At 37.5% G+C, this 18,400-nt stretch overlaps 1 protein-coding gene across 2 annotated transcripts in view; it reads right to left on the bottom strand.

Annotated features, from left to right (window-relative positions):
• The window catches only part of adamts14 (ADAM metallopeptidase with thrombospondin type 1 motif 14), a 76,131-nt gene that overhangs the window by 28,868 nt on the left and 28,863 nt on the right, over positions 1 to 18,400 (bottom strand). Inside the window, exons 5-7 of one of the 2 annotated variants that reach the window (XM_031906242.1) lie at positions 11,239 to 11,322; positions 10,603 to 10,759; positions 2,583 to 2,688 (exon numbers count right to left, since the gene is read on the bottom strand). In XM_031906242.1, coding sequence (XP_031762102.1) covers positions 2,583 to 2,688; positions 10,603 to 10,759; positions 11,239 to 11,322 — 347 coding nt within the window. The remainder of the gene's footprint in view (positions 1 to 2,582; positions 2,689 to 10,602; positions 10,760 to 11,238; positions 11,323 to 18,400) is intronic. The other variant, XM_031906243.1, reaches the window with a different exon arrangement.

Raw genomic sequence — 18,400 nt, 5'->3', positions numbered from 1 at the left:
ATATGTCGCGAGCGAATAATCTCCCCGTGTGCCAGAGCCCTTAGCCCTATTTCAACTTCTATGGCTGCCCCCGTGGCTACACAGCTTATTTATATAAACAATAAAACAAACACAGCAGTTTATCAGCCCAGAGCAACAGTAAGAAATATTTTAACTACTGTACTCTCAGCTTTTATGTGACTTTTTCTTTTGAAGCTGCTGTAAGGCTAGCTGTTGTATTATTAACCTAAGCTCTCATCATATTTTGTATTGTTATATGCCCTTGTGTTTTTTTTCCTCTTAACCAACCTGTGGACCACCAACTGATGCAGCCACAGGCCCCTACATCCCATTATAGCCTGGTCTAAAGTAGTACTGAACATTTATGCTTTAACAGCACTGCCATTTTATAAACAAACATGTATATGCTTACCCACTGTATAGTGGGCATAGAGTTAATTGTTAAAAAGAATGATGTGATCCCTCTAAACGAAGACACAGATTAATTTACTTAATAACAGCTGGGGCTGTTTTGCTAAGGCAGCTGGCTTTTAGAACATTTTGTTTTCTTTCTCTAGGAGTTTTGTTTGTATTCCTTCTACATACCCAAACTTAGAGCCATCTACTGTATGCACCACACTGTACCATGAATTAATTTTCTGACATTATAGACTGATTATTTAAAGAATAGAGAATGATTATTTAAAGTTTGTGAAATCCTTACAAAGGGGTAGATTTATCAAACTGAGTTTAGAGCTTAATTCATAAAAACTCACCCACGTTCTATTATTCCCTATGGGATTTGTAGAAGCGTGTTTATCAAATATTGAATTCTAATTTTCACCAATTGATAAATACACTTCTTAAAATCCCATAGGAATGAAAAGGACGTGGGCGAGTTTTCATGTATCAAGCTCTAAACTCACATTTTGATAAATCTGCCCCTTAGTGCATGTCAGGGTAGAAAATTGGATGTATCATAATGATTGCTATCTGAACTATGAAACAAAGGTCTGGGCAGTTTTCTATGTATGCGAACTAAGCCAGCATTTAAAGAAACAATAAGATCAAAAAAGAAAGTGTTTTAAAATATAATGTACCGTTGCCCTGCACTGGTACAACTGGTGTGCTTACTTTGGAAACACTACTATTTTGTTTATATTAACAAGCTTCTGTGTAGCAATAGAGGCATTTGTAATAAGACTATATGGCACAGGTTAAATAGCAGATAAGCTCTATAGAACATCATTGTATTCTGCAGAGCTTTTCGGCTATCAGCTGTGTGACCTGAGCCCTTTGTCCTTTGAATGGCTCCCCCCACATTTGCACAACAGCTTGTTTATATACTACTGTATAACTATAGTAGTGTTTCTGAAGTAAACACACCGGTTTTACTAGTGCAGGGCAAGAGTAGATTTAGTAGTAGTATATTATACTTACTTTAAAATACTTTAAATTTTTGGTGTTACTGTTCCTTTAACACAATTGCATTGAAAAATGCAGTACTAATAGCAAAATCTATGTGCCTACAGAAATGTACTTATGCATGTCAGTATACGTGAAATTGTTATAGTAAATATAGATGAGTCAGTATTGCCTTTAGTGAAAAGAAAAATAATGTATTGTTTCAGCTAAATATTGGCACCACTCAAGCTGACAGTGCAGTGGTCGGCTAAATTCCAAAAATTGTTCTCAACAGGTCCTTTTTAAAGCACGCAATGGGCTTATGTTTGGATGGTCCAAGCTACAGGGATTATACAATGAACTACAGTCCAGCAATGTTAATAATTCAGAGGGGAACAATTTCACTGCAGACCTGAAATTTCTGACTGTGTGTTAAGTAACTAGGGACTTCTTAAGTGTTACAAGCCTCGAGGGATGCCAGCCTTTGTGGGCCCTGTATTTTATTTGACTGTTTTTGCCATCTCATCCAACTCTGCATTAGGGATGTTCACCCTTTAGCTGTTGTTGAAGTTGTCAATTGGGGGTTGGTCTACAGTAACAGCTCCAAGGGAAAAACAAGGCAAAACACTGTGTGTCTGTGCTGCTATACACATTATTCTGCAGACAAGTCTGAACAATGAATAGGCTGCTGCGCTACCTGTACATCTCCTACCCCAGCTCTAAAAGTGACACTATTCTGTGGGGCTACACATGCACAGTTTTGGTCTGGCAATATTATGGCACAACCCAAATGCACCTAAGTGGGCATGATGGAAAAGTAGGTTCATCACACCATTCTGCAACCATTCTCGAAGGATATAATCTGCCTTTTTATTAAGTCACTGGTAAAACCAGCAGGGAAATGGAATGCAGACAGCATAAGCACAAATTGCAGCCATTGCCCATTGCCAATCCAAGTTGCACAAATGACAAGCTTTAAATACAATGTCACTTTTCAATTGCAGTTGGGACAGCTGTTCCTTATGATCTTATTTAAGTGTGGAGTATGCTTTAATGGTTCTAGGAAAAGATCTGTTATTATTTGCTGAGTACTTAATCCAAACCAGAAGTCCCACAAGGTAATATAAGCATAGTTTAATTATCCATTGAAGCATAAAGCAAGAGTTTGTAATGGTCCAAGACATGGACTCTGTACTTACACATGGCCTGTTTCGTGAGCCACAACAAATGCAGAGGAGAACCCATCTTCATGATTCAGGGTACAGCTGCGCAAAGGGTGACACATGCCCGTCACAGGGGCATAACCTAACAAACATGAAGAGAGGCGTAGAACTGAGATATATAAAAAAAATATATAAATATACAGTGTGTGTATATATAGTTATAAATAATCCACAAGAGCCATACAGTGTATATGCTGTAAATTATATCCTTATAAACGGTGCTTAGTGATGTTATCAGATATAATTGGTTCTCAGTTATGTAATTTCTGTCACATGAGTCACTGAAACTTGTATATTATAATAAATAATTTACCCCCAGATTCGTACTAAATCTGGGCCTCACGCTTTTATATTGACTTACAATATCTTTATATTTTACAATAGGAGGTACATTATATATACACTATATTTATATATATAAAATGTTAAATATTTACTTTGGTTTAAAAATATACATAGTAAGTTAAACACACTTGCTGCACACTTCAGGTAAAAATAGAAACTATACATATTACAATAATAGGGCACGGGATATGGAAATAAAGCAAAGGATAAAGATATAGGCATTCTCCCAACATGTGGCAGGATTTCACTATTATATTAAAAGACTAGTTAACCTAAAAAATCACTTTTAGTATGGAACAGATAGCAGAATTACCCCAGCAACCAGGGAGTGGTTTTGAAATCAAAACAGAAGATAAATAATACAAAAAACATATGCAAAAGGACCCTACCAACCAGGTAGCATTTTCAGTTGTATTCTGAAAAGGGGTTGAATAAGAAGACTAATAAATGGCAAACTAAGCGAAATAAATATTGAAGTCTAAGTAAAACTATAAAATAGTCATGAGATAAACCATGATATAAAGTTCTTGACTGAATCTAGTTTTATATATATATATATATATATATATATGTACAGTATATATAGTTACTGTAAGCTTTTTAGCCAGTTAGAACTAAGCACTTGTCTTAGCAGAGAAATTTTCGGACCTTAATGAAACAACCAAAATATATAATGTAAAATTGTAAAAAAATATAAAAATATATTTAATGCAACAAAATAAGTGTAACTGGTTAGTCTTTTGCAGAACAACATATAAACACTCAAACACCATGTAACATATTTGGCACAGGCAAGCATAAACACATGCATTTGATGAAATCCCCCAAAACCCTCTCCTTTGTAGAGAGTTTTTTTATTCACTGTACAAAAAGTGAAGTGGGACCCAGCCTAAAGTTCAGTTAGGGAAGTGCCTAGGAAAGTGTGCTTGCCCCCTGAAGGGACCTGGGGCAGTGGCTCCAATATTGTATATAATATTGGAACTATGGAAGAAAGACTGATTCGCCAATTTTTTACCAGAACCTCTGTTATAAGCCAATGTTTAAAGGTTGAACCTGCAAGAGGCCTTAAACTGGAAAAGTAAAACCACGACTGAGGTAGGGTGAGAATTAAAGAGGAAAAAGTCTATTTGCTCTCGTAGATAGCCTGGAAGCCTTAAATGATGATCATTGAGATTGGCAGAGAACGTTTATTTGTTGCCCTGAATATTCCAGCATGGCTGAGTGATTTTTGAACAGTTGATACAGAGCACTATACTATACAACCTAATCTAATTCGATATGCAGTGCTTTGGTGGCAAAACTATGTCGTTCTTTATCTGTCCAGCTAAGTATTAAAGCAGGGTGGAAGCTCTGCAGCCCATCATTCAGGCCTGGGCCAAAGTGATGGAAATGTGCTTATAGAAGGGGTATGAATGGTAGAAAAAGAATATTCTTTATCAGTTTGTGTGTGAATGGCACAACTCTAGTTTTGTGACATCAATAACAATATTAGCAGGAAATTCATTAGGTGCAAGCCAGTTGAATTTGCAGGTGCAACACACTAAGGGGCAGATTTATCAAAGTGTGAAATTAGAGCTCACCACAGTACCATTCACCCACTTTCTATTTATTCCTATGGGATTTTTAGAAGTGTATTTATCAAATGGGGAACTCTAATTTTCCATAAGGAATGAATAGAAAGTGGGTGAATTTTTCTGTAGTGAGCTCTAATCTCTACCCCTATGGAAACACTGGAAGCATCACCTCTTCAAAGCAGTTGTTGATTCTGGGCTCTTTGTATATTGCACTTGAGCTCAACAAAGTTAAAGTGCCACAGAACTGGCATTCATGTTTAGAATGTTTGATGTTGGTACGTTACATCATGTGGGGTATATAAACTGTGCAAGATTTTCGGAAATTTTATAAAAACTGCTACATTTAGCATAGCATTGTAGTTTGGCATTTTGCAGTAGAAAGCATTTACCCATTTTGGTTTTGTCAGAATGTGTACTTTCAGAAAATGTATGGTTTTCTAGGGTCTCCATGGGGTCTAATGGTACATAATACACATACCGGGTACTTGATGTTGAAGCAGTCAGAATGTCAGACATGCCAACACATGGCCCACACATGGGCACAATGGGCATCAAACTGTTCAGTGGACCCTTGGCTTTCATATTTAGGATGTTTTTTCTAGGTACCTATTTTTTGTGGGATATAAGATATAAGCTTGAAGGTAAAATCTTTGAAGCGATTTTTTAGAATTTTTATATAAACTGCTAAGTTCAGAAAAGCATTGCTGTTTGGTACTTAGGAGTAGGAAAGACACGGTTACCCATTTTGGATTTGGCAGAATGTTCCAGGATTTTTGGCTTTGGCACCTCAAAGTTTTTGATCTATAGACGTCAGAAATCTCCATAAAACTATACATATCTGGTATTGACCTGGTATTTTCCCAAATCAGCTGAATTTTTTCCATAAAATAAAATATCTTATATAATAATATCATCTTATATCATGAAAAAAAGCATTTTTCCTTTTTTTTATATTTAGAGCTCTAAATCTTGTTCCAGAAGTAGAAATACACAAAAACAGCAGATTTAGGAAAAACACAAAATGTTCAAAAAATATCTGGCATTTTGTGCACATGAAATGCAAAATTCTGCTGGCACTTAAGGGGTTAAACCTTTTACTGCATATGGTCCAAAGTTGAAGATAATAACAAATAAATCAGCAATATGATGTTGATTAAAGTGTAAATAGTCAGTTGATGGTTTATTGCTGTGCTTCCTCCCATTCATGGAAATCCCAGTTACGTGGTTGCTCTGTGCAACAGAGAGAGTACAACATAAGAGTCCACATTAAAACAGCAGAATCCTTTTTGGTAATGAAATGGTTAAGGTTTGTTTAACCTTAGAACTCATTGATAAACAGAGGCCAGGGAATGTACAATGATGAAATACAAGCCAGCTAACAGCTAAACTGGTAGCACAGTTGGGCAATTGCCCAGTACATGAGCTTCCACACCAGTTAGATCATTTTGGCCTGATGAGCCAAGAATAAACTCTAATGTCACATAAGAGAATGCCTCTGACTAAATATTTTGTTAATTGTAGCAGCTGAGGGAGGATTTATTACATGCCAGTGTTCCAGGACACAATGCTAGTTGGCAGACAATACAGGAATGTTCTTTTACAAAGTTAATATACTGTTAATTTACTATGTCTGGCGTACTGTACATTCTTTTTTTATTAATATTCTAAGAGTTGCTTATAACAAAATTTTATGAACCAGTCAGAAAGCATCACTTTGTATGTCTTGGACATGGCTACATAATTAATTTTGGTTGAAAAAAGACCAAAGACCATCAAGTTCAACCCCTGTAAATAAACATGTCTATACACTCACATATATAAACCAAAACATATACTAAGTAACTGTAGATATTCATATCACAATAGCCTTGGCTATTATGCTTGTTCACATTATACACATATTGAGGCAGTTCACCAGTAATGAACTCTATTCAGTCCAGTTGATTATTTTCTCATTAATGTATTCAATTTAGACTACTGGCATTGAATGGGAACCACAAATAAATCCATCCATTGATAAGGAGATCAGATAAAGCAAGCACATGTTAAAAAGGCTGTAAACAATTTATGTTGGTTCGGGTGCTACCCTGGGGGGTCTCAGGGGAACTAATGAGGTGAAAATGCCAAGAGCTGCTGCCTTTTCATTTGAAGGGGATACACACTGCCAGGCAGTGGTCACTTGGGCTTCAACAAGCATCAGAGTTACCATTTAAACAAATAGGAATAGGAATAGGAGCCTACTGATCCAATTTTTCTGACATTATTCTTAAATTTTCTGGCTATATATGCCAAAGAAGCATAATTATCAAACCCTTTTAAACAAGTAAATACTTGGCCTTAACACAAATTTGCCTGCCAATTTTCACATTTAATAGCTGCTTAACAGACTCTAAAAGCTTTGGACTATAACACAAAAGGGTTGATTCACTAAAGGTCGATAATCGTTATCGCATGCTTTTTTGCGTTAAAATTGACACGAAAAAAAACCGCGCGATTTGCTAAATGATTATATAGAAATAATACAAACGCATGATTCACAAACACTTAGATGCGCTAAATATCGCATTAGTCTGTGCGAAAATTAACACCTACTTGGGGCAGGCGGTAATTATAGAAAAGTACAGTTCATGAGCTTTTGGCAAAACAATATGGACTTTGCAGTGTGATTTATTCAAGTCTGTGTTGGCCCTAGAGTGATGCAGCCTCCAGTTTGCAGGGAAATGGTCATTTTCAGAACAGTAGTTTTCCGAAAGTAATGGCGTGTATGGCTAATATGGCGTACGTATGTATGGCTATATGGCTAATATGGTGACAATTTGTGCGCGCTGCGTTAATTAGCGCGCATTGTGTCAAATACCGCACGAAAATAGTCTTTGCGACTTAAATAACGCAAACAGCATCGCGTCTAAATTAATGGAAGTATCCTTTTAGTGAATCGCGCGTTAAGACGCGAAAAATAAGACGCAATAACATTTTTAACGCATGCTATAAATAGCGCTCGTTTTATCGCACTTTAGTGAATCAACCCTAAAATGTCTTCCAATGAAGTGAAATAGGGGAGAAATGGCATCTGGCATGGTTTCTCCACTACTCCACAGACTGTAAAGCTTATTAAGATATATTGTAGGCCAGGCAACCCCTTTATCAAAGGAAAAAGTACATTCAGCAGAGCACTACTCATATGAATGCACCCCTGTAGGACTTTTTACCAGCATCCTCAGTCAAGCTGGATATTACCGTAATTCTGTAGATATAGAAACCCTAACTACTACTGACTACTACTAGGTGGGAATTTTCCACAGTAGCAAATTATTTAATTATAGATATATTTATGAGCCCCAAACAATGGAGCTACAATAAGTTGGTTTGTAGTGGACTTACTGTTTCATCGTAATTTGGGATTCACATTTTCAGTATGTGCTCTGTCACAGCAATTTCAGTTTCTGGCTAGAGTGCACCACCCAGTTGTAAAACAAATTCACTAACCCTTCGCTGCACTGCTGTGATCCTTATCCAGAGCCCACACATACTCAATGTGTTAGCCAAATCCTCCAAGCAAGTGATTCTTTTTAACCCTCTGTTTTTCTTGGCATGGAGGAAATATTTAGTCATGAAAAGAAGAGAGGGATTAGGAAATGTAAAAGAAATTACATTTGAAGGTGTATTTGTGTACCCTGGGCAGGTGAGGTATGACAGGACAAATTAAATTGGATTATGAAGAACAGCTTTACTAAACAGTGATATTTAGGTTGCCAAAAGGGAGTGCAAAAGTGCATTCTGTATTAACCACATACAGAACCTTGTTCTTTACGGAAGAAATCTCAATCTCAAATTTCATAAAACGTTGCATGTTAACCTTAATCTAAACTGTTGGTAGGCCAGTTGGGAACAATAATCTCCCTAGGGTTGAACTGGTTTCTGCCCAGCCTTGCAGAGTCATGTTATCACAGGTGTGTAGCATGATGGGAGAATCAAGTCATTAAAATTTACTACATTGTTAAACCTTAATTTTCCCTATTCGTTATGATTTCTGTCTTCATATATGCAGTTTGATTGTTTTCTTACTCATTCTCTGACTTCTTGGGATGCCTTCTAAACTTAAAAAATAAGCCCTATCATGGCATTGGGTCTTTTACACTAAACAATGAAAAAATAGCGACCATTGCAAAATAAGAAAAAAGCTTTATAATAGCAGTGTTTTGGTTGGTCGGATAAATAATGGGAATGATTATTACTCTGACAAAAAAGTAAAACCTTGTTTCCTTTTTGGAGGAGTTAAACAATAAATACCTATTTCAGTATAGATATCCAAGATTATTAATGGCATAACCTATGTACCTGAAGTATATGGGATCAATGGCAACAATGACAAATAAGCAGTTTCTTTATATGTTTATGTCTTTTTCTAAATATTTTGGGGGGGGATTTAAAATAATTTTCTGGTAGGGCCAGGTAATATCTAGTTATGCCATTACTTGTTTCTAGAGATGCTTGAGCCTCAGACACCCATAGTCATATTTTTTAGAATATACCCCTTTCCACACACATTCTGTAAATATTTAATGATATTGAAATTGATATCCAACTATCTGCATTGTTTCTCCATTACACAAATTTAACCACACAGCAATACAAGAAATTATTATTAATTATTTCACCAAATGCTGCCAAACAAATGAACCCAGACAATGGAGATCCACACAAATCTCATCTGGATGCTCCAAATACAGGCAATGTATATAAAACTGCTGAAATATCAATAGTATATATGTGCTCTTTTGCCATTGTAATTCAGTAACATTCAGTAATGTTGTAACTTTATATATTTTATAAATATCCCAATATAAATAAAACATTTATATTTCTTGAAATAGTTATTAGGGTATGAGGACAGGTTATAATGTGCATAGACCATTCCTGCTCATAGCATATGTACATTTATACGTGAACACTCACTTTTGTGTTCTTGCACAGTAGCCTGCTTACTGTTCTAGTCTAGTTTGTCTTTTTAGTACAAGTATACCCAAAATCAAATAGGATTTTTTTTGCAATGATACAATCCCAATGCTGCATATGTTTCGCAGATGTTCAATATTATTTTATGCATGATATTTTCCCTATGACATCATCAGCTCCTATAGTTTCCTTATAATCTCATCAGGATTTAGCTCTATGCCAGGAGAACAGTGTATATAACATACATTTATTTTTAAGAAGGACAGATAGTTGGAATGAACATTAATAAGGCCAGTGCTGCTGTATTGCATAGCACTGTACACAAAATTCTACAGATTCTGGGTGTGATTCAATTCTCAGAGCTTAATTGGTACAATGCCAAACTTCCCACTATAACATTATCCAGATTCTCCTTTTGCAGTGATTCAGTTTACTACTAGAAGTTGCTTGACCATGATGAGAAATATTTTTTTTTAACCTTAAGTAATTTTATTACATTATGCACAACATACTGTAAACTGATTCTACAGGTCTGATTATGAAATGTGAATGTTAATGTTAATTACACTGGTTTCTGAGCTGCCATGTAGTAATTATCTTTTTTAATTACTGACAGGCTGTGGTTGCCTTGGGCTGGTACAGGAGCCCAAAACATACCATTATCAAGATTTCTAGCCTACTTCGCTATTTAACTTAAGTTCTCCTTTAAAACAAAGTTGCTCTGTATTAAACTATCTAATGTTTGCTCAGTAGACTATAGCATCCAATAATAGTGACACTGGAATATAAGTGAGAACAGGAAGGCAGCAGAGCTCCAAAGTTGATGTTACTTGCATACAACAAAATTGAAAACGTTTCCATTTGAAACATATTTCACATAGATTTAAAATCAAAAAGGATATTGCTTTTATATTAATAATAAAAAATATAAGTTAATAATAATTATCCCTCAAATATCCCCAGTATAGCATAGTGTACCATAACATGCTCAACACCATTTCCAAACATTGAGGAACAAGTTGAGTAGGGCATTGTTTGCACATGCCAAATGGTCCTATACTCAAACCGCATTCAACCAGCATGCTGCACATACCTGGTTGTCATCATACAATATACAGTACCTTGCATACCTGCGGGACCAAAATCTTGCCTGGTGAGAAACACAGCATGGTCGTGGTGCTCTGCATGATCCGGGTCTGAACGCTGCTGAGAATTGGCCCAGCGACACACTTGGTCAAGGCTCCTTGATGGGTTCCCCCTTTCTATCAGACTGATTGACTGCAACAGACACACAACAATATATCTGTACCTCAATCAGCATATAGTTAAAGCACCCACTGTAACAGTTAACTCAATAGAAAGTGAACCTTTATTTAGAATGTTGCTACTGCAGGCTTTATATGTATTAGGTGTAGAATTGCAGTTGATTGGTGACTGCATTGACTTGAGCACATGGGCATGACTGACTTAAGTGCCTAAAGCCAAATTCAAATAGAGTCCATAATAAACTAGAACAAACAAATAATCCTAAAAGAATGGATTTGAGGACCATATTTAACCTATGAGAAAGATTTGCCCTATAGCTAATTTTTATTTATTGAGACATTTTTATTTTATTTGCTTTGTTTTAGGCTATTACAGTTGGATGCAATTGATGCACAAAATAATAATATAAAAACTGTGAGCCCTGTCTACCCTGCAGTAAAACTGTCTTTGCTTTCATACTATTTCACATTCCTTCATTGCCCCTTTTTTACCTGCCTGTATCCCACCATAATCATTCGGACCAGCACTATGTTGATGTGGACTCCAAGTGATTCGTCATGGTAAATTTCATCCACCTAAAACAGAAAATTGGATTTTGTTTTTAAATGAAAGCAAATGAAAATAAAGTGTTGCCTCGTTTAAACTATACATTTGCAAAAGCAGTTTTGTGAATCCATTGATGTTTGTGTAATCTTTACCGTGACACTCATTTTCACGACTAGCTGGACATATCCCCATGTTTAATGGGTACAAAATCTTCTTTGCATTAAAATCTCAGAAACCACCATTTGATCAGTGTCACATTAAAGTTTCATGCTGCCTTCACAATGTTTTTTATAAAACTAAATTGCAGAAAAAGAATATGAACAATTTGAAGTTAACTGTGAAATTTTGCCTCATATTAAAATCCTAAACCAGTGCTGGGCCAAGAGGTACTGGTGCCCATATTTAACCGTGGGCAACAAATCTTACCTTCTGCCATTGCCCTAAAGCCTCTTTACAAAACAAATACAAACTGTATACATCTTTATGCTACTTCTAGATAAGATTGTAAGATGTCAATTGCCTCTTTCTGAAGAAAATTTATAATGAGGAGTAGAACATAAAGATTAGAAAAATTAGGACCTCGAAATATCCATAACAATACAATAAAAGATATGAAAAAGCATGGTACTCAAATATAAAAAGACACAGCCCAACGCATTTTGGCCACTACGACCATTGTCAGGGACATGTTTTCCTTTGTTCCTGATGACGTACATAGTGGCCGAAATACGTTGGGATATGTTTTTAACAAATAAATTTTGTCTTTTTATATTTGAGTGCCCTGCTTTATATTTTTTATCTTTCTGAACAAAACACATAGCCAAGAAATATGGTGAGTGGATCTGTGCCAAAGTTCCTTTGCAGAAAAAGAGTTAAAGCTTCTGACTTTAAAGAAGGCAGAGAAGTTAATGAAGGCAACTAGCAATGCGGAATCCCCCTTCCTCCCTGATTTTGGTATCATATATCCTAGAGACCCTGTCTTTTCATGGATAAAACATAGTTCTGATTGTGCTCTTGGCAGAAGTCACTTGAAAGATGTTAACACCAAATAAAGAAACATATATCAGTAGTCTCACTATTTGAGGAGTCTCCATGGAAACCCAAGATATACAAACCTGCAGTTACTCTCTGCTCTATAATAGGCTTTTTTTTAACAGACCACTGTTAGCTTTGTACAGTGCTCGCATGAGATAAAGTAAAAGAAATGAAACTTAGAAAACTAAAGAAGAAATAAAAGGGCTTCAAGGTTTAAACTCAATGCCGACTGACAGATGGAAGCTACAAAACCAGTTGTAATAGAAGGGGAAAAAGTCTTTTCAGTTCATTGAGTTTCAATGTGTTCAGATTACTTTCTGAGGAAATATGCATCAAAGACGCCAAACAAAAGTGAATAAGTAAAATCCAGTCCACAAAGCTCATCATCTGTGCCCACTATGTAAACAGTCAATATCACCTGAATAGGCCATCATATGCTGCACTGAAATTGAGATTCAGTACTTTCTCCCCAAACCAGTAACTTTCAATAGAGCATTTTCATATTTATAAGCTTTTAAAAAAATCTGGTGAATATAGCTGGATAAGGTAAGTGTATAGGCCAGAACATGCAGAGTAAAAATTGCACACTTACAAATGAAGTGGTATAACCAAGTACCTCTAAAGTGTTACTGCCCAGTGCAAGAGAAAGCAAACATTTTAGGGACTTTCTGTCCCCTTGGTCAGTGGTAAAGCCTGCGTAGCACATAACCACTTTTTACCCTGGTCAATGGTTAATGACCCCTGCAGCCTATTGGCATGCCTTTTGTTGTAAGCTATTCCATTTCTATAAATAATGCTGTGCAATTGGTTATTTTGAAATGTCAGGCAGCTTTGGATCCTGATATAAAAAAGACCAATTGCACTAGTGGCTATGAGTTACATGGGCATGGTTGTCATTGGCCTCTTCCCTATTCTCTTGGGACCCTTGCAAAACTTGCAGAATTTCAGCATTTGAAACATATGTTCCCCTCCTATGTTACACTTCTAGCATGCCTAATCCATGCATGGGCAACATGCAAAGAACCTCTACTTTCTTCCTCACTGGTCGAATATGTTCTGCTTCTGTATCATGTTACGGCAAGTAAATGCAAACAAGAAGGAAACCTCTATTCATTACAAGAGAGAATAGCAAAGCTCACGGATATTTGGTTGTGATATGTGATTGAATATAACTCGTCCAAACAATACAAGAGGACATAATCTTGGAAAGATTCCAGTTTAGATTCAGAAACATTAATCTGTTTAGTTGGCAGTTGTCTGTTGCCAAGTGGTATTAAGAGACTCGGGCACTGGTACGATCATAAGCTGTACCATATTATCCTCACATTTGCAATAAAGAGGATTTTTGTGAGCTGAAGTATTAGATTGTATTCCTGCTAAGCATGACAGATTTTCCCAGGCAGAAAAGAGGGGAGGAAAAGTGCACATTGGCTTTTGTTTGTTTTGGCAAAGGCACAAACTATTTCCTCTATACAAACACCTGTCTGTATGTTCCTAACTGTCTCCGCCCACATATATATGATTGCATTTGAAAGTGTCACATGATCATGTCACATGATTAAACATTGGCACGAAACAATTGATTATTAAAAGTCTGCTCATGACCACTATTTGGGTAAATGGAATTAGCTTGTGTTGAACAGGAGAACTGAATCTGTATGGGCACGTGCAACACCTTCCTCCTGCCTTTTTACACTCTGATCACAAAATACTACATCATAAACCTTTCTTGTAGGATCCTTACCCCCATTTCCATCATGCCTTAACCTTTTGTCTGCCAATGCAAGCAAAGTGATAGCCTGTCAATGACGTAGACATAAGGTTCCAGGGTTTACGTTTATAATACAGGGAAAAACAAGTTGCCAAAAGCACCCTTTCACTTCAGCTTGTTAAGCTTTTAGTGCAGGAGATCAAAGGGAAATTAGGGACTTTTCAGTAAGAATCCGGGGCTGCGGGTTGAGATGTTAAAAGAGGCACCGTTCCGTGAAAATCGGGACAGTTGGAAGGCATGCATACCTAAGGGGTGGGTGGGAGGGACTCTAGTGTTGGAAACAAAATGGCGCACATACACATTTCTGGCCCGGTACAAACTCATCACAACTGCCCCTTTCCTTGCCCGGTCATATCCCCCTACCCTGCTCTTCCAGCAGTCCAGGAGTCTCGCTTTTGCTGTAATAAATCTATATAAATATCCAGTGCTAGATATGGTTAAAGAGATTTTATGTTGACTACTTAGCAGTATTGTATCTCCATAGTTCCCTCTGTGTATAAAGTATATTTTGTGCAGGAAAAGAGAACTCTTTGTATCTGCTATGTCAAACATGGCTGTCCATTTGGCTTGCACATGAATGCAGCATGTACTTATTTTGTGCACCTGTATTTTGTGCTTTTAGCTGAATCCACCCAATGCAAGGTACAGATGAGCACTTCGGGCAGATTTACAGACTTTCCTCTAATATTTATGAACAACTTAAAAAAAAGTAAAATGCAAAATATAATTGTGGTTTTAGAGAATATCATGCTGAGTTCCCACATGTCTGGATGTTTGGCAGATGATATACAGTCTGTGGGTATACCAGGCCGTGTGTGCGTTCAGTAAGATATTTATCCACGTTTATCCACAGGTTGAGAATCAGCCCCTACGCTGCACCAGCCTTACCCCTGTGAATTTCAGGCCAAAATTCACTCTGTGTGCCTGCCCAGGCACAGGGAAAGGCTGATGCCAGAATAGGGGCATTGGCCTAAGGCAGGGGTCCCCAACCTTTTTTACCTGTGAGCAACATTTAAATATGAAAAAGATAGGGAACAAGGCAAGCATAGAAAAAGTTTCTAGGGGGTGACCAACTGGGCTGTAATCGGTTACTTGGTAGCCTTAAGGTTTTGGTTGTATAACAACTCTACAAGTCCATCAGTTTTGGGGGCTGTAAACCACAGCAATGAAGCCAAGCTAGTTCATAGTTTTCTGAGATGGGAGTGAAGGAACTTCAGTGATAATAAGTCTTGACCTCAGGCTAACTGAACACCTGTGGGCTGAACTGTATTGCTCACTATGAGCCAGGCCTAATCACACGAAAAAAAAAAAAAGTGGGGTCCCTCAGGGTTCTGTACTGGGTCCACTTTTGTTTAATTTGTTCATAAATGACTTAGGGGAGGGTATTATGAGTAATGTATCAGTGTTTGCAGATGACGCAAACCTCTGCAGACCAGTCAATTCTATCCAGGATGTGACATCCCTGCAGCAGGATCTTGACCAACTGGCAATCTGGGCAGCTAAGTGGCAGATGAGATTTAATGTGGATAAATGTAAGGTCATGCACCTGGGATGTAAAAATATGCAAGCCCCGTATACCCTTAATGGGACTGCACTAGGCAAATCCCTAATGGAGAAGGACCTTGGAGTCCTTGTAGATAATAAACTTGGCTGTAGCAAGCAATGCCAGGCAGCAGCTGCAAGGGCAAACAAGGTTTTGAGCTGTATTAAAAGGGGTATAGATTCACGGGAGGAGGGGGTTATTCTTCCCCTTTACAGAGCTCTGGTAAGGCCCCATCTAGAATATGCTGTTCAGTTTTGGTCTCCAGTGCTCAAACGGGACATTACTGAGTTAGAGAGGGTCCAGAGAAGGGCAACTAAGCTGTTAAAGGGTATGGAAAGTCTCAGTTATGAAGAAAGACTGGCCAAGTTGGGTCTGTTTACACTGGAGAAGAGGCGCTTAAGAGGTGACATGATAACTATGTATAAATATATAAAGGGATCATATAATAACCTTTCTAATGTTTTATTTACCAGTAGGTCCTTCCAACGGACACGAGGGCACCCACTTCGTTTAGAAGAAGGGAGGTTCCATTTAAACATTCGGAAAGGATTTTTTACAGTGAGAGCTGTGAGGTTGTGGAATTCCCTCCCCGAATCAGTCGTGCTGGCTGATACATTATATAACTTTAAGAAGGGGCTGGATGGATTCTTAGCAAGTGAGGGAATACAGGGTTATGGGAGATAGCTCTTAGTACAAGTGAGGGAATACAGGGTTATGGGAGATAGCTCTCAGTACAAGTGAGGGAATACAGGGTTATGGGAGATAACTCTTAGTACAAGTTGATCCAGGGACTGGTCCGATTGCCATCTTGGAGTCAGGAAGGAATTTTTTCCCCTCTGCGGCAAATTAGAGAGGCTTCAGAGGGGGTTTTTTGCCTTCCTCTGGATCAACTAGTAGTTAGGCAGGTTATATATAGGCATTATGGTTGAACTTGATGGACGTATGTCTTTTTTCAACCCAACTTACTATGTTACTATGTATATGTTACATTGCATCAGTGCCCAGCCACTTTAATTCTCTCTTGAGGCTAAATGGAAGCAAAATTCACTAACAATCTTCTAACAATCTTCCAACATCTAGTAAAAAAAACTTCCCAGAATGCTATGTTATAGCAACCAAGGGGGAACCAGTTTCATATTAATAACCCGAGATTTGGAATGCGATGTTGGCCCAGCAGCTATCCAAATATTTTATGTAATACAGTACAACTTATTTAAATAGGAACAATACAATTTTAAAGGCCAATTGACATTAATTTTTTTATCCTACTCTCAGCTGAAATACTTGTATGTTTTCCCTTCAAGGACCTCTAGCCAGCAGAAAGAGTGAAATAAAACAACCTTTGTATCTTAATGAGAAAAACACCTGCAGGTTGGAATTTCCCAAAGGGAGTATCAGATATTAGCAATAATAAAATGTTCTTATTCCTGCTCAGAGCACAACAGCAATGGTTATTGCTTTCAATAGTAACAGACTCAGTCAGTATATCACAGTTTTGCCCTAGCACAATAAACATACCCACTCTCACAAAGGAGCCACGGTGCAGAAATTCCCTGGCACCCATTCAAGTCCAGACAGAGCCAGCTGTTGGGGAACCTGACACAGTACTGACCTGAAACGCCTTAATAACTTTCTTACCTCTGTTCATGGAGATAACAAAAAGAGGAAAATGAGGAGGGTAATAGTCTGTGCATCCAAATAAGCAGTATTCAGAGATTTATAATCAAGTTATAACGTTGATATAATAGTCTTTTGCTCATTTAATAGAGATAATCCTTCTCTTAGTAGCCCACCAGTCTTCTATTGACAGTAATCCTAAATTCTGCCTCTACAAATCAAAAGGATTATTTTTTCAAGCCTCAGTTTATTCAGTTTAGTAAGAAGTGTCAAGGATAAGATTCAAAACATTGTCTCATTTTTTATTTAAAGGGAAACATCACCTTGGACAAATAAGGGTAAATGTACTCACTTTTATGGTTTTGTTTTCGTGTTTCTAAATATTTTTGTTTGATAGCCTAAGTGCCTGGAAAAGATCACTGCAGAGCCAGCGACTCATGGATTCATTTCTTATTAGGACACTTTATACTTATTGGGACAAGGATTCATTACTTATTAGGACATAATCCACATATGAACATGCTCTAACAATGGTTGGTGTAACAAAGCAAGTCATAAAGTCCTGTTGGTTGCCATATTAAACAATGTTTTTGATTACTGGATCAGTATTGAAGACACTGGGGGTCATTTTCTTACACCAGACAAAGAGACGTGTCAGGAGGTGCAAGCTGTGCCTCCTGACGCTCCCTAACTTGTGCATCTGAATGATGCACATGTTGGGGGAGTGTGGGGGGCGCCTAAGTGTCTACCCTTATCCCCACCAACCCCTCTTGGGTCCACTGGAGATGTGCCCTGGTAGCACAGATCTTTCGTAGACACTGCCGAATAGTAATAGTGATAGTCACAATAGTTCCGTATTTCCCATAGACTTCAATAGAGTTTTCATAAGATAAACAGTAAGTAGTAGTACTGAGTAGAACTTTTATCATCAAAGCACTAAATTATTTCGTAAACCCTTGAAATTGACTTTCTTTGTTTCTCCTTGGATATAGAAAGAACATTGAATTTGTGCATAGTGCGTGTGTGTGGTGTGTGTGTTGGTGTGGGGTGTGTTACGTGTGTCAGTGTGTGTGTGCAGGGGGTGTGTATGGTGTCTGTATGGTATGTGTAGTGTGTGTATGTCCATGTATGTGGTGTGTGT

Source organism: Xenopus tropicalis, chromosome 7, assembly GCF_000004195.4.
Source record: "Xenopus tropicalis strain Nigerian chromosome 7, UCB_Xtro_10.0, whole genome shotgun sequence".
NCBI classification, from domain to species: domain Eukaryota; kingdom Metazoa; phylum Chordata; class Amphibia; order Anura; family Pipidae; genus Xenopus; species Xenopus tropicalis.
Note: the sequence above shows the minus strand (reverse complement) of the source record. Positions and strands in the feature narration are given on the sequence as shown.